The following is a 25,367-nucleotide window of genomic DNA, read 5'->3' on the forward strand; positions in this document are numbered from 1 at the left end:
GAATTTATGATTTTGCAAAAGATCCCGAAGGCTTATATAAGAAGTTCAGAAAAAGTTTGATAATGTCTAAGTTTTATTTTTGTTTTAAAAGCCAATTATACTACCCTTTATTATTAACACGTTTCAAGTTCTTATTTCCTTAATATAATTATAATTTATGTATTTATTTTCAGCTATGCAAAATGACAACTCGCCAGTTCCAATTTGGGCAAACAACCAGTTAAAAAAAAAAAATAACAACAACTCAGTTGAGACGCTCGCCCATTACAATATGCAATTATAGCATCATGAAATTTAATACGCCAAAACAAACAAACAACAACGACAACAACAGCAACAGTAACAACGACGACAACCAATTACATGCAATTGTGAATACGAGTGCTGAGCACAAGTATTCACCTGGTCAGAGAGTGGGTGAGAGCGCGTTGCGTGCACTTACAGAGCAGCATGTGTGTGTGTGTGTGAGTGTTTGAAACGGGTTAAGAGAATGAGAACAAGTGGCGGTTGGTCGCGCTTGGCTTGCGCGGATTCTAAACTTGTTAGAAGAGTTCAACAAATGAGCGCGAGCGCCAATTGTCAAGATCAATGCTGTGGCAGCGACCGCTGCTGCCGCTGCTGCCGCTGCTGCTGCTGCCGCGAGCCTTGAAAATGTTGTAATTTTACGCTCGCATGCTCAATTTGCGCTCACTCTCCGTTTGATGGCCTGTATGTGTGTGTGTATGTGTTAGAGCCGTTTAGAACTATTGCGAAAAGCACGAATTTATTGAGTAAAGAGCGAGGCAAAAACAACACCAACAACAAGCACAGCGGCAGCAGTGGCAACGCTCAATGCCAAAGAGATGGCGCTGCTGGCAGCTCTGCCGACGCACTCACCTTGAATGAAAGTTCTGGCCTGTTGCGCTCACCACAGTCACACATACATATGAAGCCGAAGAGATACCGCGACGACGCGTTGCGCTCAATGTAAAAAGAAGGCAGCAGCGGCAGCGACTGAGACAGCGACTGCGGCTTTGTGTGTGTGCGTGATCAAGAACCTGAGACACCTGAGCTGCCGCTGTTGTGCTGTCTGTGCCTGTGTGTGTGTGTGTGTGTGTCCGTGTTTTGAAGAGAAAGAAGAGTCGCTGTAGAAAGCAGCGGGCAGAGCTGTTGTCCGTGTCCGTGTGTGAGTGCGTGTCGTGTAATGAAATGCTGAAAAAGTCTATCTGTTTGCGTCGGTGCTGCTGCCGCTGCTGCTGCTGCTGCTTTCAGAAGCCTCTAACGACGTCGCTGCTGCTGTCGTTCGACATTGAAGTCGCAACGCGACTCATCCGTAGTTCAGTTTCCCGTAAGCAACAAAACGATCGAGACATGGTTTCGTAAGCAGCACGCGTTACGTTTTTATTGCTTTTAGAAGAAGAAGAAGAAGAAGAAGTAGAAGTAAGCACGTTACGCCGAACCGTCTACAACAACAACAACAACAACAACAAAATCAAAAAACACCATCTAAAACTAAACAAATCAAATTCTGTGCAACAACAACTACAAACAACAAAAGGTGCAACAAAGTTAAGAATTTGTGTTTTGCATATTGATAAGACTGCCTACAAAAGATATCATAGCAAAGTTTTTACATATAATTAGGCAATTAGTTCAAATACCCCGCCCACAAAATCAAGTGTGCACTTTAGTGCCAAAAATGTGCAACAACAACCACATCAGCAACTAGTGTTTATAATAATTGAAAAACAACAAATACAAATACAAGTAAACAGCATTTAAGCATTTGGATTTATTACGTAATGGATTTCAAATTAGCAACAACAACTACAACAACAACATCAGCAGCAGCAGCTACACAACAACTAAAGCAACACGGATATGCATTTAAACAATGAAAATGGTAAGTGTTATAAATATTTCATTTTTTTTTAATATTTATAGCATACAAATTAATTTTTATCATATTTTTTAAAATAATTTATTATTAATAGTGGCCTAAAAAATCATTTAGTTCAGGTCCAGTGGGAACTTTTAGTCGTGGCATCTAAATATCTATCTGTAAAGGTCTTACCAGAAAATTGTTCAAGATTCTCGAAAGTTCTGCAAAGAAAGCTTTCCATAAACTTACCAAACTTGTTGCCGTAACTCTCAGACCCTACCAGAAGCACCACGCAGAATTGGGTTCTATGAAATGGTTAAAATCAGGGTCTTTTTTCAATAAAGTTCCATTTTCTTGCCGTTTTTAGATAACTGAGCTCACAGCTATAGATATTACCAACAACTAAATCTCACTCCAGAAAATTGAATTTGTAAGATAGTTACATGCCGAATGTATCTTTAAGATAGTTTTTATATTGTGCGGCTTGCAAATATATATCTCTGGAATATCCAAAGAAAACGCATCTCCAAGGTAACCAAAGCGCAAAGATTGCATTTGCATAACTCAATTGCAAATCTTTTCATCATTTGGAAAAAAACTCAAACTAAAGCACGCTTAACAATAGTTTGTATTAAGCGCGAATGCGCCATGACTTGTGTTAGATGATTAATAGTAATTTGTTTACACAAGATCACACTATTTAATTGTCTGAGCACTTCCTGGTTTAACTTGGCCATTACATAATAACCAAAACAATGCAAATGAGCCATCGATAAATACACTCATCTCAGACAGAAGGCCATATAAAAAATTGCATAATCAATTTGCCAGCCACTTTAATTGTATTATTATTAGTATTAATTCTTGTTTATTATCAAGACCAAGTGAGAATTGCTAATTGTATTTTTTACACTTCATTCAATTCAACAATTTGCTAACAAATTATGTCTTGTTAATTGTGCTTGTCTGAAATATGGCCAACAATGAAGATGTTAAGCCAAAGTGGACATAAATGCGTTTAATTTTAACCATGATGTTGCCAAGAATTTCTATGAAGATGAAGACTTTCTAGTGTACGTTATGCTAATACATAAAGCTATTATATAATCAAGCCGTGGGTAAAACGAGTTTCAAACTTACTAAACAAAAAAAAAAAAAATCAAAACAATCAAAGAACATACAAAGCCCAAAAGTGATTAATTACTGTCAGGCTAGTAAAATGGGGTGTATTTAAAAAAGTTCTTAAGGCGAATTTATGAGAAATTTAATCAAGCCTTAAAAACAAAATACGCTCATTCCACTTGCCGCTGACTCAACGATGAAGAGCTGCCAAGTCTGGATAGCATTTCAATAGAAAAATTATATATATAAATTGTATTTTTAATAATCATACAAAAAAAAATAAGAAGCTAGCAAAGTGAGCAACAAAAATAATTAGACAAAACCAGTTTTCTGGCCTTAAACAAATAAACAGCAACAATAAATGGGCAAACACACAGATTGAAAGGCATACAGATATCCAGATATATATACATATATTTATAAACGTACAAAGTTGGTAACTTTATATATTATAAGAAGCGCTAGCCAGAGAGAGAGAGGGAGAGAGAGAGAGGGAAAGAGAGATGCGAAAATAATTGGCGACGTAAGGCAGAAAAACCTTGACTTTGACTTTAAATGACTCGCAGCGCCGTAACAGCAACAACAACAACAGCAACAACCACGACAACAACAAATGACAACAACAACAATAAAAGTTGTGATATATTGTCTAAACAAAAACAAATTTGAAATGAAATCGAAACGTGGCGCGAACGCTGACGCTTCACGTCAAGATGAATGAACAAAGCAAAGGCAAAACCAAAAACAAAACCAAAGGCAAAGCCAAGAGCAAAGGCACTAAACAAATGCAAAGCTCAATTTCAATATCAAGGTCATTAGCTGCAGCTGTCCGAAGACGCAGTTGCCACCTGTTGAAGTCGACGGCAATAGCTTCAATTGTAATTGATTTTAAATGGCATATAGAATGACAGATCAACTGTGCGAGGGCTGGGCGGCGAGTAGGGGGGGCAGGCACAGCTCAATATGTAGTATACCAGCTGGCAGCAGGCGTTCAAGCAAAAGGTTGTTTTGCATTTCAAATGAGACAGCAGCAAAAAGCTGCTCTCAATGATTTGCAGCTAATGCTGTTGCTTCTATTGTTGTTGTTGTTGTTGTTGTTGTTGACATTTGGCACGCATATAAGAGCGCTTTTTTGGGCATTGCGTTATGTAAACACACACGGACGCAGAGACACACACACACACACGCCGAGTTAGCCGAGTTCAATGACTGCACGTCCAAACAAAAGACTTAGGCAACGAACTCAATCTAGCCTGACAACGGTTTTCATTTTCATTTCTGAGAGAGAGAGAGAGAAGGCGCATGTAAGTGATAGAGACAGAGAGAGAGAGACAGCAAGCACATAGGAGTCTAGCATTAGAATGTTGTTGGCAAGGGCGCGACCAAACAAAAAGTGAATCTGCCGCTTGCCGCAAACCAAACCAGTTCAACGCTGCAATTTAGTTACCATCCTTGCTGCAGCGGTGGGCCCGCGTTGGGGCAGGTTGCGCGGCGGTACAGGCAGGCAGGCAGGCCGCCAGGCAGGCAGGCAATCCAAGGCAAGGCAAGGCAAGGCTTGGCTTGGCAAGGCAGCTCAGCATCGGCATCGGCATCAGGGAATCATTTGCCGTGAAAAGGGCGTTCAACTGGCAAATGCTCATGGGCACATGGCGTGTGTTCGAGGTTCTTGCACTTGGGGCCGCCAACAAGTTCTTGCTGTTGCAGCAGTTGCACTCACTGTCTGCGCTTCGCCTGTCGATGCACTTATTTCATACACATTTTCATTCGTCTTGTTTTTATTTTCTAAGCCTGCCCGTCACGTCATGAAAAGGGAATCAAATCACTCTTACTCTTTGCCGCAGCTGCAGTCAACTGCACAGGGGTTATTGACTTTGCCTGTGGCAGCGCCTTTTGCTTTCTTTGTTGCTGCACAATTAGAATTGTTGCTTGCCTCTGAGCTTGTTGGCCAGGCTCCAGCTCCAGCTCCAGCTCCAGCTCCAGCGACAGCTTCAACTGCAGCTCTGGGCGGTGCACTTGTCACGCATTGCAACTGCAAGCAACATGCAAGTCATGCCAGCATCTCAGCTTCATGTACAGCTTAAGAGCTTAAGAGAGCGCTGGCTAAGAGAGGAAGAGAGGGAGAGCGCGCGCGCACAGGTGGCTAAAGAGAGCGCGCGCGCACACCAGGAAGAAAGTGTGCAATGGCCATGCAAAAGAATCAAACGAAAGACACGGACGCACACACAGCAAAAGAGGCATGAAAAGAAAACAAGTTCGCCAGTTCAATGACCGACCTACTCAAGCGCGTTATAACCAAAGCAACACCAACACACACACACACACACACACACACACGCATACACAGACAAGCGTGAGTGGAGAGCAGCGCGCGGCTTCGTGTGTGCCCGTTTGCGCTCAGAGCGTAAGCGCATGCGCCGAGGCGGCTGAGTCGCTGCTGCTGCTGCGGCTGCTGCTTTTGTTGAACTTTGCAGCGACAGGTTCTGTGTCATGTTGTTGTTGCTGTTTCGACACTATCGCGTGTGGCGTTTGCTGCTAGCTGTAAATGCAGGCATTGTTGTTGTTGTTGTTGTTGTTGTTGTTGCTATTGTGCATTGACTGTGACATTGACGAAGCCAGCGCAACGCCGATCGGCGCAGTTCAGTGGGTGGGCGTCTCTTTCCACCTTTTTGTTTTTTTTTCGTGGAGCTGACACGCTGACTCTTTTGTTTCGATTATTGTTGTTGTTGTAGTTGTTGTTGTTTGTATTGTTGAAATCAAATTATGCTCATTTACGCGCCACGCATACGTAATTCGTAATCAGCCGCATTACGTTATGCGACCCACGAAGTCAGCGCGCCTGTAATTGCCATTTGACTATGACAAAATGACTTCTTTTAATAAGCACACAGCCCAACCTGTGTAACGGTATTTTATGTGTCGCCTTCTGCTGCACGCTTGTCTTTATACTCTTTTTACAGTTGCCCGCCCATTAAAACGTGCTTGAAATTTTATTAATAGACGTTTTGTGGCTGGGGCCAAGCTTTTGCCAGAGCTTTAACTGCGCCAGCTTGCATAATGTTGAGTTCAGGTGAACACTTCCGGTTTGTGGCTCTGTAGTTCATTGTCAACTGTCGCAGGGCATAGAAAACGCAATCAACCCTCTGGCGTGCGAACTTTTCCAACCAAGCATGCACTTGCAGCGAGCAGGAGAAAGAGAGAGAAATAGAGAGCGAGCTTAGCTGCAGAGCTTTAGAGTGCGACGCGCTGCAGCTTCGATGCACTGCGAGAAAAATACGTGTGCTTGGATAAAAACTTTACTTCGAATTTTATTGATAAGATTAATTAGCAATTATTTGTAAAACTAGAATTTCAGATAAGATTTGCTTGACTGTATGCAACATATTGCTATAAATAGTGCAATTTATTTACCATGCCAAAAAAATCTTATCTTATCTGAAGATTTTACAGAGCTAAAACTGGCTGAACAAGGTTACGCACACAGTCAGTTATTATTTGTAACCAGAAATAAAAATGTGTCTTCTTTTGGGGCAAGTGTAGAAATGCTGCCCATAATCCCTTGTTGCACATAGATACAGAAGCAGAGTTAAGCTAAACTATTAATATCTATAAAAGAACCCAACTGCTTTACATTTCCTTAACTATTCTCAGGGCAAATATTACAAGCAAGCATTTCCTGTTAGCTTTCAAAGCTTCGTGTTGCATAGACAGACCTAGCCCAATAAAGCGGCTTGGGTTTCTCTGTGTAAGTCACAGCACCATGCAGCGCTGCACAACACCACAGGGCCCCTAGACGGGAGGGAGCCTGGCAACAACCCCTAGCGTGACGCTGACTGCACTGCAGACTCGGCTCGACTGCGAATGTTGGCGACGGACGCCGCCCTTGTATTGCTGCCTTTTGCATTGTTGTTATTGTTAAATGCGCGAGTTCAGCTCATGCCAAGTGCAAGTGGCAACCCCACTTCAGAGCCCCTGCCCGCCCTTTTGGCCCCTTGGTCCCCTTGCATGTCTGCTTGTTTACTGTCTGCACTGCGTTCGGGCTGCATTCGCTGTCGCCGCTGACGTCGACTGCGGCTGCGACTGCGGCGGCGACAGCGAGCTGGCCAAGTGGCAGCCGCTGAACTGGCAGTCGCTTCAGTCCTGACTCGGGATGTTAGCGCGTTGGGCAGGTCATGTCTGGCAGGCGTAGCAGCCGCGTCGCGTGGACTAACAAAAAATAGCAAAAAAAAAAATAAAAATAAAAATAAAAATAAAATAAAAAAATATGATAATAATAAAATAGTTTTGCATTTTATACAAAAGAAATCAAATGATATACCACAAGTGTGTTCAAGCAAATCGATTTAGTGCCGTTTAAGTGTAAGATTCTAGTGTATAAGGCTCGTCGAGCGTACGCTCTGTATATATAGTCTATATAATCCAGAAATACGGCAAGCCGAACAGACCGTGGCAATGTGTTCATACGGCCGTAGAACTCTATACTTTTATCGTATCTATTTTCGCGATATTTTTGCGATAATCAGTTTCTTCAAATCGCGTTTAAAATGCATTTTGGCCAATACTTGAGCGATAATGAGACTGAGAGACCAAAAACAATACCAAAATTCTTGTGCAACAAATCTAAGGAAAAGGTAAATCCTAAAATATATATAGCATTAATTGTATACTTTTGCTTTTCTGCGACATGAGCATGTCCAGTGGCCAGTGCCTGGGGTCCGGTGCCAGGCGCTGGCTGACCATGTCCTAGCGCACCATAAAGCTCGCCGCCTCATGTCCTGTGAAAGTTTTTGCCTTTCTTTTTTTTTTACCCAATGCTGCTGCTGCTGCTGCTGCTGATGTTCGTGGCAGTTCAATAACCTTCCAAAATTCGCAGCCAGTAATGGCAGCAGCAGCAGCAGCAGCAGCAGGAGCCTCGCGAGGCCTGACTCCACGCCAGACACAGACAACAACAAGCAGCAGACGCCGCTGCCGCTGTCGCTGTTGCTGCTGCTGCCGCTGCTGCTATTGTTGTCTCGCTTGCACGCATCGAAATCGAATCGCTGCCGTTCTATCTGAATGGCTGGAGTGCAAAAAATTAAAAGTGAAATTTTGTGCGCTGGCGCCTGCGCCGCGCCAACATAGTCCTGCCGCTGCATTCAGGGTCCTTGCCCGCAGTCGCTGCGCAGCCGACGTCAACAACGAGAACGATGCACTGCACAAACTGCACACTGTCAAGACCACAACCCAAAGCGCGACAGCTGCCCAGGCCCAGAAGCAGCATAAGCAGCAGCAGCAGGACCTTCGTTTGGCTCGTCGTTGTCCTCGTCCTCATCCTTGCCGTCGTCGTCGTCGTCGTCGTCGTCCTCGTCTGGTGTCTGTGCTGTGCATTGTGTACAGCTTTTGCTGTCGTTGTCCTGTCGTTTGTGTGTTTCGCTTTCCGTATTGGGTGTGTATACCACTGGCAGCCGGCAAAAGCCGACGACCGTGCAACGTACGTGCCCAAAAGTTCAACGAACGCGCCAGCGATTTATGTATGAAAAGCGAAAAGGATAATGAGCAGCAGCAGCAGCAACAGCGGTAGCAGCAGCAGCAGCAGCAGCAGCAGCAGCATTGGTAGCGACGGCTGCGTCGGGCCCTGCCCCAACATAATGTGGCAACATTGGCAAGGCGTCTGCTGCAGCCACTTCCCCGTATGGAAACTTCGAACTGGCGTCGTCTGGCGCTGCCTGAAAAGGGTCGTTCGCCTTTTCTGTTGTCTGGTAAATTTTACTTTGACTTTTTTCCGCACACCCGCCCCCTCACACACACTCAGCCAGTCAGTCTGCTCCTGTCTGCGTCCGCCCCCAGCGCCGCTCCATGTCTCGAATTTATGCGCATTTTCAATCGCTTTGTCGTAGGTCGTGTTTGTTGTTGTTGTGTCGTCAAGGTAATCTCGCACACAGGATTATGGCGAGCATATATATCCTTTTAATCCGCTTCGCTGCCAGCGTTTGTAGTTAGCTACCTGAGCGCGGACATCTTAATCTCGGCTTGCTTATAGAAATTTCCAGTTCTTTTTTCATACTAATTGTTGCTGGCAATTTTTTGTCCTTTGTGGCGAAATTATTCTTTTGGCAGCGGCATCAACTAGCTGGTAGCCATGGCATCATGCCCCATGTGGCATGCAACTGTCAACTGTCTGCGCTGCATTTGACCTTTGGGTGCAATGACCCCAGTGCGACAGCTGCAGATGATGCAATTCCATTGCGGAGCTCACCAAGTCAACAAGTAGGCAGGCATCTAAATGTGAAATGTGAAAAATATTATATCAAATCTTTAAAAAGACAAATCCTTAAACTTAACATTTGTTTTGATTTAAGTAAGAGCTGAGAACAATAACTAAGTAATTATCAATTATTTTATTGCTTTTCACAACTCCTGCACATTTTTCGTAGCATGCTTCCAGGCGTTTCTGAGGCATTTCGCTTAAGCTTTACTTGATGTATATTTAAAGCAGCTTTTATCGATTGCGATCAACTTGCTTGCAGCCTGCTCGAACTTATATGCCTTTCAGTTCAAATTGTAGCGCAAGGCATGCAAAAAATGCTCTCAACAAACTCAACGTCAAAATTGAATGCTTTAATTAACACTAACAAAATCAACAACAAAATGTAAAACTTTCACTGCGCAATAAGTTAGAAAAAAAAAAAAAAACAAAAGAAAAAAAACTAGAAGCAGAATAAATTCTAAATCAGCTGATAAGAAAAGGCAAGTGCATGGCAAATGTAAAAGCAGAAGAAGCAGCAGCTGCAGCTAACTGTAACTAAATGGTAGCCGATAAGAGGGCAACGAATTGTGCGGCGAAGCGAGGCGAAGTGGGGCGAAGGCGAAAAAGTTGCATTTAATTTATGATTAGGCGGCCAAACGACCTACGTCAAAGCCGAAAAGCCAATAAAACAAAGCAATCAATTGCACCTATAAACACATACGTAACTATATATAAACACATATACACACACACATATATATATATATTGCAGTGTGTGTATGTTAGAACTGTGTGATTTACAAGCATTTCTCAAAGCAGAAAAAAAATCAAGATTGCGCACACAGGCGGATACATTTCGATTGCAAATATAAAGATCTTACATATACATACATATATATATATTCATTTCTTTATTGTTTCTCATATACAGATCTGTTAAGGTTTAATATACTTTCGCTTTTAATTGTTGTTATTGTTGCAGTAAAAATGAAATTTTTGTTTAAATGCAAAGCCGACTGCGAGACTTGGACTCGTGTAGACTGAGGCAGCAGCAACTGAACGACGGGCAGAAGCTAATTAATATGCGAACGCTGACAAAAAGCAGCAACCAATTGATAAGCAAAGTGAGAGAGAGAGAGAGAGAGATAGAGAGTGGGCGAGAGAGGGCAAGTGGGAGGGTGGGAGAGAGTGAGCGCGCTCAATTGCATTGCTATTGCACATGCGCTAAATGTGAGCAACAAATTTCAAGGTTAAAGTGCAACGAAACCGCAACAATACTTTTGCACAGCCCGTGCAACCCTTGGCTGCCCGCTGCGGTTGTGGCAGGGATGGGGGTTGCTGTCTGTAGAGCGCGCTGTTATAGATACATAGTATTTGTCTGTGTGTGTGTGTGTGTGTGTGTGTGCGATTGCTATTACATATATGTATATGTATGCATATTTTATTTTGATATCAATTTTAATTAGCATAAATTGAATTGCAATTTTTATTTCGTTTGCTGTTGCCCTTGAATTGCAAATATTAATTTCAGGCTTGCTTGCTTTTATTAGATAATGAGTGCAACTAGTCAGCGCACAAAAGATACACGCTCTGAGATACTTTGCATACTGAAAATTCGACGTGCGCATCGTTGCAACGTTCCATTTGTGCATTCTATTCGCATGCACATTCTCGACTTGTGACTCAAGGTTATGATGATGCTGCTGCTGCTGCTGCTCACTGACTGACTGACTGACTGCAATCACCCACCAAACACCCCTCGCCACCTATCTTACCGCTACACTACAAAATGAAAAAAAGCTTTGGCAATTATTGCGCGCACACACACACACACACTAACTCAGCTTAGCACACAATTTTATTTTATCAGCTGAATGCACCGCCCCCACACACACAACCCCGCGCTGTTTGCCCACTCTGCCAGCTCCCACTTCCCCTCAGTTCCCCTCTAGCCCTTCGTTTGGCGTGCTTTCGTTTCGTTTTTGCATGCACATAAAATAAATGCGAGTACTCAACGTTACAACAAATTCTGTCAGATATTTGTCGCGGATTTATTGTTGTTGTTGTTGGTGTTGTTGTTGTTATTTCTCTAGCCTCTGCTGCAGCGCACATTTTGTATTTATATTTCCGGGTTGTTGCACGCCCGTTCAAAATTTTGTTTTGTAGTTACTCGCAAATTGTATTCGTTTGTTTTCGTTTGTTGTTTTTGTAGCCGTATCTAAATGCATAAACATCATAATTTGTGCCACACGCAGCCCGTAGACTTTTGTAAATAATAAATTCATCATTACTCAATGTGAAAATGTTCAATAAATAATGATGTATAAATAGCAATAATTACATATATGTTTTTTACACATTACTATTTTACTTTATAGACATCCCAGCGTCCTTGAGATAGAAATATTTGAATGCAATATTTAGAAATCTTTAAGATCTTTAGATCCCCAACTATTTTATCTACATTCTAATACGGCTCCTCGCAAGGATCTACTTGAACCACAAATCCCTGGCCAGTCTTGTTCTCTCCCTTTGTCTCTTGTTTTCAGCTTAAGCTGCATTTATAATTCGCAATTAGTTCTAACTGCTTTAAGTCCTCTTGAGCCACAGATCTAGGGGCCAATCTCGTCCTCCCCCTTTCCCTCATTTACCCTCCTGCTTTCAGCTCAAACATTAATTATAATTCACAATCAGTTATAACTAGCTTTAAGTGCCTGCTCTTCACAAAAATAGCTTCCTCATAGCAAGTAAATTTCAGTAACTTATCTGATTAGCTTATTCTTCTGTAGTCAAGTTTTATGGCTTTTCCGGCGTTACTTTCCACATGTCTTTAAGAACGCACCCTTCGTAACTGAATCATCAGGGAAATACACACACGCGAATACGAAGTGTTGCCTGGTGGATGGGAAAGCCGATTAGAAAATGTTTTAGTGGAAAACGCAATACACAATACGAACGACCCAGGCACTCCCCAATATAAACAAATATTTGCATTACACTTATAAATACATCGTGAAATTTGTTTATTCATTGAGACTACCCAACAGATATGCGTAGATTTCCTAGATAGCGCACTATTCGCAAGGCCACCCACTGAGCCCTGACACCCAGCCAGCCCGAGCGAGACGGCGCTATGTAAGCGGACATTTTATGGCCTTTGTTGCAGCAGTTATCAGTAGTACTCCATATAAATATATATAAATATATATATATATATATATATGTATATATATGCATGCCTGTATATAGGTAGTATATTGGCTGCGGTTAGTACAGTTTGCGTTGCCTATCGCGCACTTGTCCTTGAATCGAAATATCGCCATTTGGTTTTTATTGCTGAATATTGTTGTTGTAATTGCATTTGTTGCATTTTGTTTCGTTTCGCAACGCTTCCCCATTGCAATTTGATAAAGATCGATGCAGCGTCAACGACGTTGCGGAAGTTTTTCACAGTCTAGAATAACAAAATTATTATGAGCATTGCATCAATACTCAGGCGACAATTCGTACATATATAAATGCATCTACATATAAATATATGTATACATATATATATACTATTTATATACTATATGCATAAGAACATGGTCGGGCGCATAGCTAACGCAGCCACAGGCGGCCGTAACACACGGCGTATGCGCAATGTGCAAAAGCTTATCAAAATGCAAATGCACTCGGAGACGACGCTGATGATGACGACGGCAACGTCAGCGGGTCGCCTGCGTTCAAGTTGAATGTTAAACTCGACAAGTCGTTTCGGTTGACAATTTTCTAATAGTTTTTTATGGCTACTTTTGTTGTCTAAACTAAGCTTATGGGGTATATTGAATTGGTCAGTGTGCAGGTAACCTATTTATGCCAATTGTAGGGTATGCTTGAGTTCCATCAAATGTCAAATGTTTTCATATGTAATAATATTTCATATTTTCGTGCACAATTTTAATCAGCTTTTAAGGATCATTATTTAGGACCATAATTTATTTATCTGTGATTTTTCTTAAATATTTTAAACTATTTATGTCAATTACAGGGTATGCCAACTATTTCAGTTTTCTTATTAAAATCTCGAAGGTTATAATAGTTATATTAAATCAGTTTCTATTGGTATTTTAACTTAACCTACATATAACAATTGTAGGGTATGCATAGGTTTTGCCAACTTTTTCGAAATGATGTTCTGTACACGAAATGCGTTCGTGTATGTGTGCAGTTGTGTGTGTGTGTGTGTGCGTTTGTGTGGCACTTATTTATTTTTAATTTGCTGCGCCACTCTCTAAGCAAATTTCGCGTTCAATTCCCGCTGGGCCCCCCAACCGTTCGCACCACCTGCCCTACGCTCGTTGCGCTCGTGTCCTTCAAATGCAATTGTGCGATGATTAGAAACGCAAAGCGTTGAGCTTTTTACTTTTTGTTTCTAATGCGGGCAACTCTTTATAAACACACACACACATACTCATGTAAACACATTAATCTTTGTGCATGTGTGTGAGTGTGTGTGCAGCTGTTTATTTTCATTTTCATAGCGATAGCGAAAAGCTTTTGGCGCACTACCTGCACACATACACACCCACACACACCAACATACACACCCATACACAATTATTCTAGTTTATTTTGTTATTTATTTTTATGCCGACGACTTCCTAGAGCCAAAACGCATCTGTTCTATGTTAAGATGCGACAGAGCAATGCATTATCCAATTTTGGTTAACGTTCAGCGAAAGTTAGCTATAGAAAGAAGTCCCTTATTGCCGAGCAGTGCAAAATCGAAAGTACCTAAAATAAGAATAAAATTGAGATTGAGAAAAAAAAGTGAATAACTATTTCGCGGCTGGCGCCAATTGCCAACACAAACGCAAACACACACCCACAGACATACAGACACAGACACACGCACATGCAGCTAGCCAAAAGTGTTCGCACGTTTCCGCACTCATCAAAATAGAATCGAAGTGCAATTTTACAATTGCAACGCAAGTGCAAGTGCAACCCGTCGGCAACACATGCACAAAGATACAGTATCTGTGTATCTGTAGCTGTGTCGATGTGCTTGCATCCGTGTTGTTGCCGCCATTGCCATTTGCCAAAGTCTGGGCAAAAAGTTCTCATTTATGCTGCACGTCGCCGCAGTTCGCATTCTACGTGCGTGTAGCTCACAGATTTAGTTACGGCAAAGACCCAAAATATATAAATCGGAATACAAAATAGTATACGATCATTGTAAATTACCGTTAAGCCAATGGCAAAACACTTTAACTATTGGGTGAGTGCTGTTGGTTAGTAAAAATATATATTTATTTTTGATTACAATTCTTAAGTGGTCTGTAAATAATGAGCTGTTATCAAAAGAACTTAAATGCATATCTGATAAGACTCTAAATATATATAAAATAGCTATTTGGGTTTAACTCATATTTCCTATGCTAACTGAGATTGCAACTGAAAGTTTTCAGCTTGAACCGTTTGCGAATTTTAATCTTCACTTTACTTCAATCAATAGATTTGCAGGCAATTGGAAATATAATTAAGAATTATTGTATTAAACATGGAATATGCTAATAATGTTTAGATTTGCCTTAAGACTTCAAGCAGTTTCCTTTCTTAATCTTACTCTCAGCTAGCCAATAGCTAACTTGATTGATAGCTTTTTAAAGCTCCTTCGCCCAATCAGCGATCTCAGCTTAGAAGTTCTATTTTCTATGCTGGGACAAGCTTATGTAAAGCGGGCTCTAAATTAATTGACATGCTGCATCAAGCTTGCAACATAATTGGACATCTCGAATTGCATAGCTGTCAGCATGCAGCACACTTGTGGCATTGTCTGCCACTAACAGGCAACTCACAAGCTCATCATAAAAAATGAAAAAAAAAAAAACTCACAAGAAAATGTGAGGCTCATCAATATGGAAGCTGCCGCCGTCAATTCCTTTGCCAGCCTTGCACAATACGTTTATGATTGAGCGGCGGCGCAGCAAAAACAAAAACAAACCACGCAAAGAAGAGACAGAAAGTAACGTTAGATTGCAACCACCGTTGGGACGCCAGCGACAGCAGCAGCAGCAGCAGCCCCACCGATGCTGAAAGCGTCCGGCGAAATGCAGTCCGCACGAATTCGCCAAGCAACTGCGAAAGCTTTTTGCATGGCGCTCAAAAGCGCAACCCTTGAACAAACTTGAGCGTTAAACTGTTTTTTTCGGCTGCGCTGGCGCCGCTGCCGTCGTTGCCGTCGCTGCTGCAGCTGAGTGAGTGCATTCATTGGTAATGCCGGGTCGCTCGTTTGGCGACAGCGGCGGCGGTCTCTCCCTAGTCTGAATGCAGCGGCAGCAGCAGAGGCAGAGGCAGAGGCAGAGGCGAGCGAGCTTTGAGCATGGCGCCTGTGCCGGTTGCATGTATATTGTGTATATGTGGGTCAGTAGTAGGAACACTCGGTCCGCGTCTGTGTGGATGGGCACAGCGTTCATTCTAAATACTTTTTTGCACATTAGTTTAATAATTTTAGTTTTTCTTGTTTTTGTTTTCATTGCATTTGTTGCCCGATGCATTTTTGTTGCCCTCCATTGTAGCTACTGTTGCTGTTGTTGCCGCTATACATTTCCGCATAGCTGCATTTGTGAGCGCAATTTGATTTGCGAGCGGGTTTGAGAATCCAACGGGAAGACACAAAATATTTCTGATGTCGCTGCCGTGAGCTGGTTCAGTGCAATCGGGTATGCGGTGCGGTCGGTTGTTCTCGCTAACGGTGTTATTCTCACCGCCGGTTCGCAAACTTCAAACAATGTGCATTAATCAAATGTTAACCGAAAATTGCTAAAACTCTAAGAAATTAGTTTAAATTTTTTTCAAAATTCCTGGAAATTTGCTGGCTGCAGTCAACAATGTAAGCTTTTTCGGCTGGTCAACGCGGCGTATGCGTAATATATTGAGCACGAAAACCAGCAACGAAACAGAAAGTGATGCGTAATTTGCCAGCACAAAAGTCCAAAAATTAAAACAAAACAACAACAACAACAAGAAACGAAGCAATAAATGATTGAAATTATTCAGTGTGCGAGCAACAAACATATATAAATAAATAAAAAAAAAATAAAGAATTCAGCGGCTCAATTAACAGGAATATATGAATTCAAATTTGTATATTTGGAACAAAGTAACTGTCATTAATAAGCGCAAAAAGCAGCAAAACGAGAGTACAAACAGCAGTTGGCCAAAATGAAAATATAACAAACAAAAACAACAAAAAAAAAAACGTAACAGCCTCACGTGAGTGTCAAATTCTGAATGAGTTTCCAAATGATTTGCCTTAAACTTCGATAAGAATATGCATATATATACCTTTTTTTTTTTTGGTGGGGAAAGAGATTTGCCTCTGAATGCCCCTGAACGTGAACGCGTAACCTCCATTAAGGCCGCAATCTTGAACTATGCAAACACACACACACACACACAGGCACACACACACATACACACATGCACGATGACGGCGTCGAACCGAAGCCACTCGACGCTCTGTCGTTAACGCTTTTTGCCGCTATTTTCCCGATAACGACAGCAACGACGACGCCATTGAAATACGAATGCAACACTGCAGGCACACACACACACACACACACACGCACGCACACATTTAAACAGGCACATTTTTGAGTGTAGTTTTGAGTGAGTGGGCGAAGCTTTGCCTGTCTCTGTTGAAGTGTGTGCGTGTATGCGTCTGTATGTGTATGTATGTGTGTGTGTGTGTGACGCATTTATTAATAGCCCCGGCAGAAAAAAAGTGAAAAGCAGCACAGAACATTTACAGCGCGTACTAAAGCTCTATTTTCTTTCTCTCTTCCGCCCCGTTATCTTTGCAGATCAAGTGAAACTTTAAATACAACAACAGCTAGCAGCCTAAGCAATACAACAACACAAAAGCGCACTTAAGCCTAGCCTTAAGAAGCAAATAGCAACAACAATTAGCTGTAAATTTAAAATGCATGGACATCATCATCATCAACAGCAGCCGCAGCAGCAGCAACAGCAGCAGGCACTGCCGCCGCCGCAACAAGTGCAACAAATGTCTGCCACAATGAAGCTGGCCGGCAATCCACAGCAGCAGCAGCAGCAGCAACAGCAGCAGCAGCAACAACAAACACACATAGCCATACAGCAACAGCATCCCCATCCGCATTCACATCCACATCCGCATCATCCGCATCATGCACAGCATCCACATCATCATGCAAAGCTGCTGCGACGCTCGCGCAGTCGCAGTCGGAGTCCAACGCCGGATGGCACACAGGATTACGATGTGACGCGCATGCGCGAAGAGGACTTTGAGCGTCTGGCCGTATACCTGGTGCCCGACGTGCAGGCGGAGCGCGGCCTGCCCAATCGTGCGGATAAGACGCTGCCGCGCAGCCTGACGCTCAAGTCCTCTATGGTCTACTCAACGCCAAATGTTAAGGTGAGTGCAGAGCGCAAAAAGCTTGCCGGATGTGAGGGTGTTCAGCCATCAAGCAGAGCTAACTGTTAACCCTCTAACCCTCTCTCTCTTGTTCTCTCTGCGCAGACTGAAGGAGTTTGGAGCAGCGGCGTCATACCGCGCGGCACACGCTTTGGCCCATTCGAAGGCATTCCAACCTCAAATTATCCAAATGATAAGAATAAGGCGCGCTATTTCTGGCGGGTAAGCACACAATCAATTAATGGGCATTAACTGGTTTTTGTTTAAACAAAACTATTGTTAACATATTTTTAATTTGCTGCATTTTGCTACCTTTTGAAACAAGCAAAAACTATGCGACTAACCAACTGGTTTCTCTTAATTTTTAATTTCATGTGCATATCAAAAACAAAACCAAAAAAAAAAAAACAATAAAAAAAAAAACAACCCAATTACTATACAAATATATATAACCCAACTACAAAAAACAATCGACAAATCAACCATTTATAAAAATTCCAAATTACAATTTTGCATTTTGTTGCGGATTTGGATTTGAATTTGAATCAATTAAACAAAAATACAAAAAAATAATCAGGTGCAGGGAACACGCCACATAACCTACGGGAATATTAAGGTACCACTTTATGCTTTGTTTTATTTGTGATTCTTTAACCCTTCAACGCACTCTCTCTATCGCTTTCTCTCACTAAATCTAACTGCACTCACGCTCGCTCTCTCTCTCTCTCGCTCTCTCGCTCTCTCGCTCTCTCGCTCTCTCGCTCTCTCTCACTCACTCACTCTGCCTGACTCTATCGCTCAGCAAGCACTGCGCTTGCTCTCTTTTGTAGTTTGTTTTCTGTGTTGTTGTCTCTTCAACTTGTTGCTGTTTCCAAGGAAGTTATCAAATCCAGCATTCTCCAATCTCGCTCTCTCTGTTCTCATCACTCTCCGTAGATCTTCAAGGATGATGATTATTATTATCTGGACGGCTCGGATCGTTCCCAATCAAATTGGATGCGCTATGTGGCCTCGGCATACAGCTTGTCGGTCATGAATCTGGTTGCGTGCCAGCATCAGGAGAACATCTATTTCTATACCACCCGCGACATATTGCCCAATGAGGAGCTGATGGTCTGGTATTGCAAGGACTTTGCCAGCCGCTTGGGCTACGATGTGGATCCGGAGCGCACCATATTCGGTGCTTGCAAGCAGGACGTGGATGTCGAGGAGGAGGAGGATGAGGACGAGGAGCTGGCGCACAAGAAACCCCATTATGCAATGGCCGCACCTGAAATACCCGCCGAGGTGGCTGTCAGTCACATCACCTATGTCATGGGTCTCCATCTGCCAGGTGCGCCGCCGGCAGCAGCTGCTCCTCCGCCAACAGCAACAACAACAGCTGCCCAATGTTGTCGACGCGCCAGTCCGCCTGCCCATGTCAGCACCACCAGCAACCACAACAACAACAACAACAACAGCTCCAACTCGCTGCATCCGCATATACAGCACAGCCGGCACGCGTCCGTAATCATTGGGCAGGATCGTTCGCCGCTGAACAGCAGCGGCTGCGACAAGGAGACGGCTGGGTCGCCGCTGTGCGGCAAGGATGCGCACTATGAGCATCAGCTGACGCCGCAGGATGGCAGCGTGCGGTCGGTGCGCTCAGATGAGGGCTACCACAGCAACGAGTGCCAGGAGGATGGCCTGACGCCGCCGGAGGACTCCAGCGATAGCGAGAGCGAGCACAACTATGTGCTCGACTGTTCCAAGAAGGCGATTGCTCCCAAGGAGACGGTCATTGCGCAGGCTCAAAAGCCCAGCAGTGTGACGCCGCCAGCCACTACGCCCACCGTCGCCGCCGTCGCCACGCCCAGCTGTGAGTCGGACAAGAACGAGTTTCGCAAATTCAAGGTGAAAATGCCGCTGAAGTACGAGTTCAAGAACAAGAGCTGTGTGAAAACGGAACCGCTCAAGGATGTCGAGGAGCATCTGCCGACAGCCGGCGTCACCTTGGAGGAGGAGGAGCTGCACGAGTTGCACGCGGCAGCAGCAGCTGCGGCGGCAGCAGCAGCGGCAGCGCATTCCGAGGAATCGCTGTGCCCGCCCAGTACCACAACAACGCTGGGCGAGGAGCAGCACCAGCATCAGCATCATCTGGAGCCAACCAATACGCAGCCCGCCTCCTCTACGGTAATTGTGCTGGAGCACAACTCGGGCGGCCAGACACGCACCATTGTGCCGCTGAGCAAGCCGTACTACGAAGCCGATCCGCCTGGTGAGCGCTATGTGCGCTTCACCCAGCCCAGCTCGAGCATACTGGAGACCATACTGACCAGCCAGCATCGCCTGGAGGCCGCTGCAGCCGCAGCTAATGCTTGCAGGCAGGCGAACGCCGCAACGCCGCCGCCCACCTCGCCCACGGAGATGGCCTACAGCTACAAGAAGTCGCAGCGCTATGGCAATGCCGTCAGTCCCGATTCCAGCTCCAATCTGGGTCAGCCCCAGGAGCTGAGCAGCGCGCACGTTGTGAGCGAGCAGGAGCTCAGCTTGAGCCGCGCCACGCTGATCAAAGGCGAGTGCTCGCCGCCACCCGCCGCCTCGCATCATCATCACAATGTCATCTATTCGCCGTCGAGGACGCATCATGCCGCCTACGAGCCGGGCAGCCATTCGCCCAGCTATGCAGGCTATGCGGGCTACCCGGGCGCGCAGTCACTGCATGCGGCCACCTCCACGTTCCACTCACCGCCGCACAGCTCGCACTCGCCCTTCGATCGCCAGTCGAACGCGTCCAGCGGCGGCGGCTCGGCCTCCAATTTGCATCTGCTGCAGAGCAGCACTCAAATGCTGAACCATCCGCTGATGCAGCCGCTGACGCCGCTGCAGCGTCTCTCGCCGCTCCGCATCTCGCCGCCCAGCAGCCTCAGTCCGGATGGCAACTCGTGTCCGCGCAGCGGCAGCCCCCTGAGTCCCAATTCGTTGGCCTCGCGCGGCTACCGTTCGCTGCCGTATCCGCTGAAGAAGAAGGATGGCAAAATGCATTACGAGTGCAATGTGTGCTGCAAGACCTTTGGCCAGCTGAGCAATCTCAAGGTGCATCTGCGCACCCATTCCGGGGAGCGGCCGTTCAAGTGCAATGTCTGCACGAAGAGCTTCACCCAGCTGGCGCATCTGCAGAAGCATCATCTGGTACACACGGGCGAGAAGCCGCATCAGTGCGACATCTGCAAGAAGCGCTTCTCCAGCACGTCCAATCTGAAGACGCATCTGCGGCTGCACAGCGGCCAGAAGCCGTACGCCTGCGATCTCTGCCCGCAGAAGTTTACGCAATTCGTCCACCTGAAGCTGCACAAGCGTCTACACACCAACGATCGGCCCTATGTGTGCCAGGGCTGTGACAAAAAGTATATCAGCGCCTCCGGCCTGCGCACGCACTGGAAGACCACAAGCTGCAAGCCCAACAATCTGGAGGAGGAACTGGCCATGGCGGCGGCGGCCACCTCCGAGTGCCTGGGTAAGTTCAGAGCACATCTCGGCTCGGACCCACATTCAACAGTTGCTCAAAATGGTTTTGCACTTGCAGACAAGGATTTGCCGGAGCCGGACTCGCGTGAGGCCTATGAGCAGCTGCAGCAGCACATGCATCCAGTGCATCCGAGCCTGCGTCATTTGGCCGGCGCACAGTCGCCGCCGCGTCTCATTCCACTGGGCGGCAATGGACAGCCGCACATGCATATGCAACAGCTGCAGGGCCACCAGCCGCATGCGCAGGCGAGCAATGCGCCGCCGGGCCACCTAATGCACTCGCCACACGGCGGCCCGCCCATGCTGCTGACCACAGCCAATCAGCTGCCGCCGCCAACAACGCCACACCACATGCAACAGCAGCAGCAGCAGCAGCAACAGCAACAGCAGCCGCCACAGGCCTCTCCCGGCCGACAGCCGCCCACGCATCAGCAGCAGCAGCAGCAACAGCAACAGCAACAGCAGCAGCATCTGGGGCCACCGCATAATCTGGCACAGCACTCGCCCAAGTCGCTGAAGCCGCTGCCGGACGCTGGTTATCTGCATGGACCGCTTGTGCAAACGCAGGAGAATCGACCCTCGGTCATCGAGTCCTCCAGCCAGCCCATGATCATTGAGTGCACGTAGATCCGGCATTCAAGTATCCGTAACTGTAATTCAAGTGCAATACAACAGCAACAAGAACACACCTAGAAGTTAAGAGAACCGTACGGAAGCGGACAGACGTTACCTAACTGCAGCACACACAAGCACACACAACGGTATTATTATTAGATTGTACATAGGCAGGCGGGCCCAAAACAAAACCCTAAAAACCCACTCAAAATTTATTAAAAACAAAAACCAACTCATTTCGCGCTATGAAAAACTAGATCTCAACAATTGGCAGTCCCTCAGCAACAACAAAAAAAAAAAAAATAAGAAAGGAAAGAAACTGAAATTGAATAAAACATAGAAAAGAAAACACGGCATATTATTTTTGATAAATATTTTATATTAAACAAATGGAAAATCATTTCAAGCTGTTAATTGTGAAAAACCATTCAAAGTGGCAGCAGAGCGCATTGTTTATAAACAACAAAATAATAAAAACGGCAAAAAGAAAAAAGAAAACAACAATTTTGATTCGATGTGAAAACTAAAAATGCATTTAAATTTGTTTTCGAGTTGCGAGTTGTAAAATACAATTAAATACATAGACATATATAACACATAAACAATTAGATTCAAGTTGCCTTATTTGAATTTCGTTAGCACTGAAAAGAAAAACAAAACACAAATATTTGCTTACAATTCCAAATTTAAGCAGAAGGAACATAAATTTATGAACAAAAATAGAAAATACTGCAAATACGTATTTTATATATAAATATATAAATATATAAATATAAACATAAATATTTATTATATATTTGTATGTATTTTATAAAAAGGCAGCAAACACAATTAAATCAACAAACTGTAAATAATTAAACAAAATACAATAACAATAAACTTTGACATATGTAATAAATAATTAATTCTTTTGAAGGCCTGTTAAATTTTGCAACCGCTTCATTCACTAGTGTTTAGCTATTAATTACTTAGCCACGTAGAGATTATTATTATGATTATATGATTATTATGATTAGTGAAAATATGAAGAAAAAAAAAAAACAAAAAAAAATCAACAAGAACAACAAACAACAAAAAACTTAGCTGAAAATCGGTGCTTTTGACTGTTTCCATTTGTCCACATTTACATTTACAATTGTATTTGTATTATGAAACACAATAATTATTACCATAAACTTAGGTACATAATAAACGCATATATTATAATAAATATTAGTACACATACATAGCCTAATAATGTAGCAACATATACTATATCATAAACCTTCTCTAAGCAAATCTTTAGCTCTTTGCAACAATTACTTTTGCGCCTTAGAAAAACAATTTCCCCCTCCAAAAAAAAAAACAAAAATGCAAAAAAATATGAATTATTCGTAACTTTACCAAAATTTAGCAAAAGCAAACAAAAACAACAACAACAACACACTCTCAATTAGTCTTCGGTTTTTCTCAATGTCTAAGTTAAGCAAAGCAAATGGCTTAGTTAATTTGTCTGATTAATATAATGAAAACTAATATTTAAGCTTATAATATTAATGAGGCTGACTAGCGTTAAGTCTAATCTAATTAGCTCTTAATACAAACCTGTATATTATAGCTTAATACCAGCTTAAACTGTAAGAGACAACACCAATTCGTAACACTTAAGTATTTATCGTGTACGCGCGCTGCGAGCGTACGCCGCGTATACGTAATATTATTGAATCGAAGATTTCATTTACAAAACGTGCGTGCGCTCGTCTTGTAAAGTTGTTTACCGGGTTTTCATTTGTTTTGATTTATTCGTTTATATGTGGGGTAAGTGGCAGCAGCGCGTGTTCGACCCGCTAATTGAGACTAAGACTATGCAAAATTCAATTTGTATTTTTGTATTCGATACAAAGACGCAAAACCGTTGAAAAAGTTGAACGCAAAGTTTGTACGGAGTTAGCTATAAAACTAGAGTCTAAGTTTAATAAGCATATGCAATATTTATATATACATATATATATATACATATATAAAGTATATATACGCATTATCTAACTCTAATCATAAAGTATTGAGTGGGAGACCTACATACATGGAAAATATAAAAGAAGATAATCAAAATTATATAAAAAAAAAAACAAAAAAAAAAAACATAGAAAATTGTTGATTTTATTTATTTATTTTTGGCATACGTACATTTTGCTTTTGGTTTTCTTATTTTTGTCGACTCATGTGTTGTTGGTTGTGCGTTCATTTGTTTTGGTTCTTTGTGCAATACTCAAAAATATTGAAAGTAATTTTTCGAACTGATTTCATATGATTTTTGATTTATTGATTAATTAGTTAAAAACAAAAATAACAATAATAAAATGATGTAAGGAAATGTCATGCATAATAATACTTTCCTATTCGTGAGACTGAGACTGAATGAACTACTATATATACAATACTCTTAGCTCTTAGCGTTTTGGGCAATACAACAACAACAACAACAACAAATACAACAGTAAAGAACAAACAAAGGCATACAATATAAAAACAAACTACTTTAGCATTGATTTGCTTGCCCGCATTTCGATATTTTACAACAGGAAACTTTTTGCTAAAAAAAAAGCATATTTTACAAGACAGAACAAATAGTTTTTCATACTTTTTGATTTATTGACGCATTGTAATATATATACTTATTATTTATATAAATATATACATATACAATATGTAATAGCACACGTATGTAGTTGGTAGAGAGCGGAGAGAGCGAGGCGGAAGAGCTATAGAGAGCTATACTAACTATGCCCATGGTGAAGATGCAACTTGTACAGTTATTTTGAAATCTGTTTCAGGATTCAAAACACAAAAACAAAAAAGTGACGACAACACGTAAATTTAAATGGAGAATAAATGACTGCTTCTTAGTGTTATAAGTGACTCTGATTTAGGTCAACACACACAAAAAAAAAAAAAAAAAACAAAGAAAAAAAACAAAAACAATGAATGAATCAATTATAGAAATCAAATCCAAATATATTGCATTATATATTCGATAAGTACTTATATGTATGTCAACTTTTATTGCAAATCAATATTTCCATATGTATCTGTATCTGTATCTGTATCTGTATCTTTGTCTGTCTCTGTATATTTATCTAATTACGTATATAGTGCATGTAGAGCCTTTGTTATTCATATTTATTGGTAAACGCATATTAATATACACACTATATATATGTATATATAATTATTTATATATATACATATATATACTTGATTGAAAATTGTTTTTGTATCCACAAATGTACAAAATTGGTTCTCATACACAATTAAAAACGCAGCGAATTTCATTTGCAATCATTATTAACAAAACAAATTGCAATTAAAACCTTAAATTAGTGAACGTATTTTGTTGAATCCAATTAAAATTGTTAGCGATATGTCTCTGTCATTCACCTTTTATGCCACAATAACGAAATAAAAAAGCAACAAAACAAAAAAAAAAAAAACACTAAACCAAAAACATATATGAATCCATAATTGACTAAATACATATATGCGAATTATATGCGTAAATCTAAAAAAAGAAAATGTAATGAAATTATTTGAACGCAACTTAAATTCCTATTAATTAT

The 25,367-nt window shown here is 42.6% G+C and overlaps 1 protein-coding gene across 4 annotated transcripts; it reads left to right on the forward strand.

Moving 5' to 3' along the window:
* The first annotated feature begins 1,277 nt into the window (after nt 1–1,277).
* Nucleotides 1,278–25,241, forward strand: Blimp-1 (PR domain zinc finger protein 1). 4 transcript variants are annotated; one of them, XM_032434508.2, is made up of 6 exons: nt 1,278–1,882; nt 17,057–17,649; nt 17,755–17,871; nt 18,227–18,265; nt 18,586–21,145; nt 21,215–25,241. In XM_032434508.2, the coding sequence occupies exons 2-6, from the start codon at nt 17,176–17,178 to the stop codon at nt 21,781–21,783; spliced, it is 3,759 nt and encodes a 1,252-aa protein (XP_032290399.1). In that variant the 5' UTR covers nt 1,278–1,882; nt 17,057–17,175; the 3' UTR covers nt 21,784–25,241. The 4 variants fall into 4 exon arrangements, with proteins under 4 accessions (XP_032290399.1, XP_032290401.1, XP_070063949.1 ...); XM_070207848.1 differs by lacking the exon at nt 1,278–1,882 and adding an exon at nt 7,250–7,611; XM_032434509.2 differs by lacking the exon at nt 1,278–1,882 and adding an exon at nt 16,090–16,466.
* Nucleotides 25,242–25,367: the final 126 nt, after the last annotated feature.

The sequence above is a fragment of the Drosophila virilis genome, chromosome 3 (assembly GCF_030788295.1).
Source record: "Drosophila virilis strain 15010-1051.87 chromosome 3, Dvir_AGI_RSII-ME, whole genome shotgun sequence".
In the NCBI taxonomy this organism is placed as follows: domain Eukaryota; kingdom Metazoa; phylum Arthropoda; class Insecta; order Diptera; family Drosophilidae; genus Drosophila; species Drosophila virilis.

Bases quoted from the DNA above. Each gene is read 5' to 3' on its own strand.
- Blimp-1 (XM_032434508.2), top strand. From the start codon at position 17,176: ATGCATGGACATCATCATCATCAACAGCAGCCGCAGCAGCAGCAACAG. The intron at 17,650-17,754 runs GTGAGTGCAGAG...CTCTCTGCGCAG, and splicing joins ACTCAACGCCAAATGTTAAG to ACTGAAGGAGTTTGGAGCAG. The intron at 21,146-21,214 runs GTAAGTTCAGAG...TTGCACTTGCAG, and splicing joins GGCCACCTCCGAGTGCCTGG to ACAAGGATTTGCCGGAGCCG.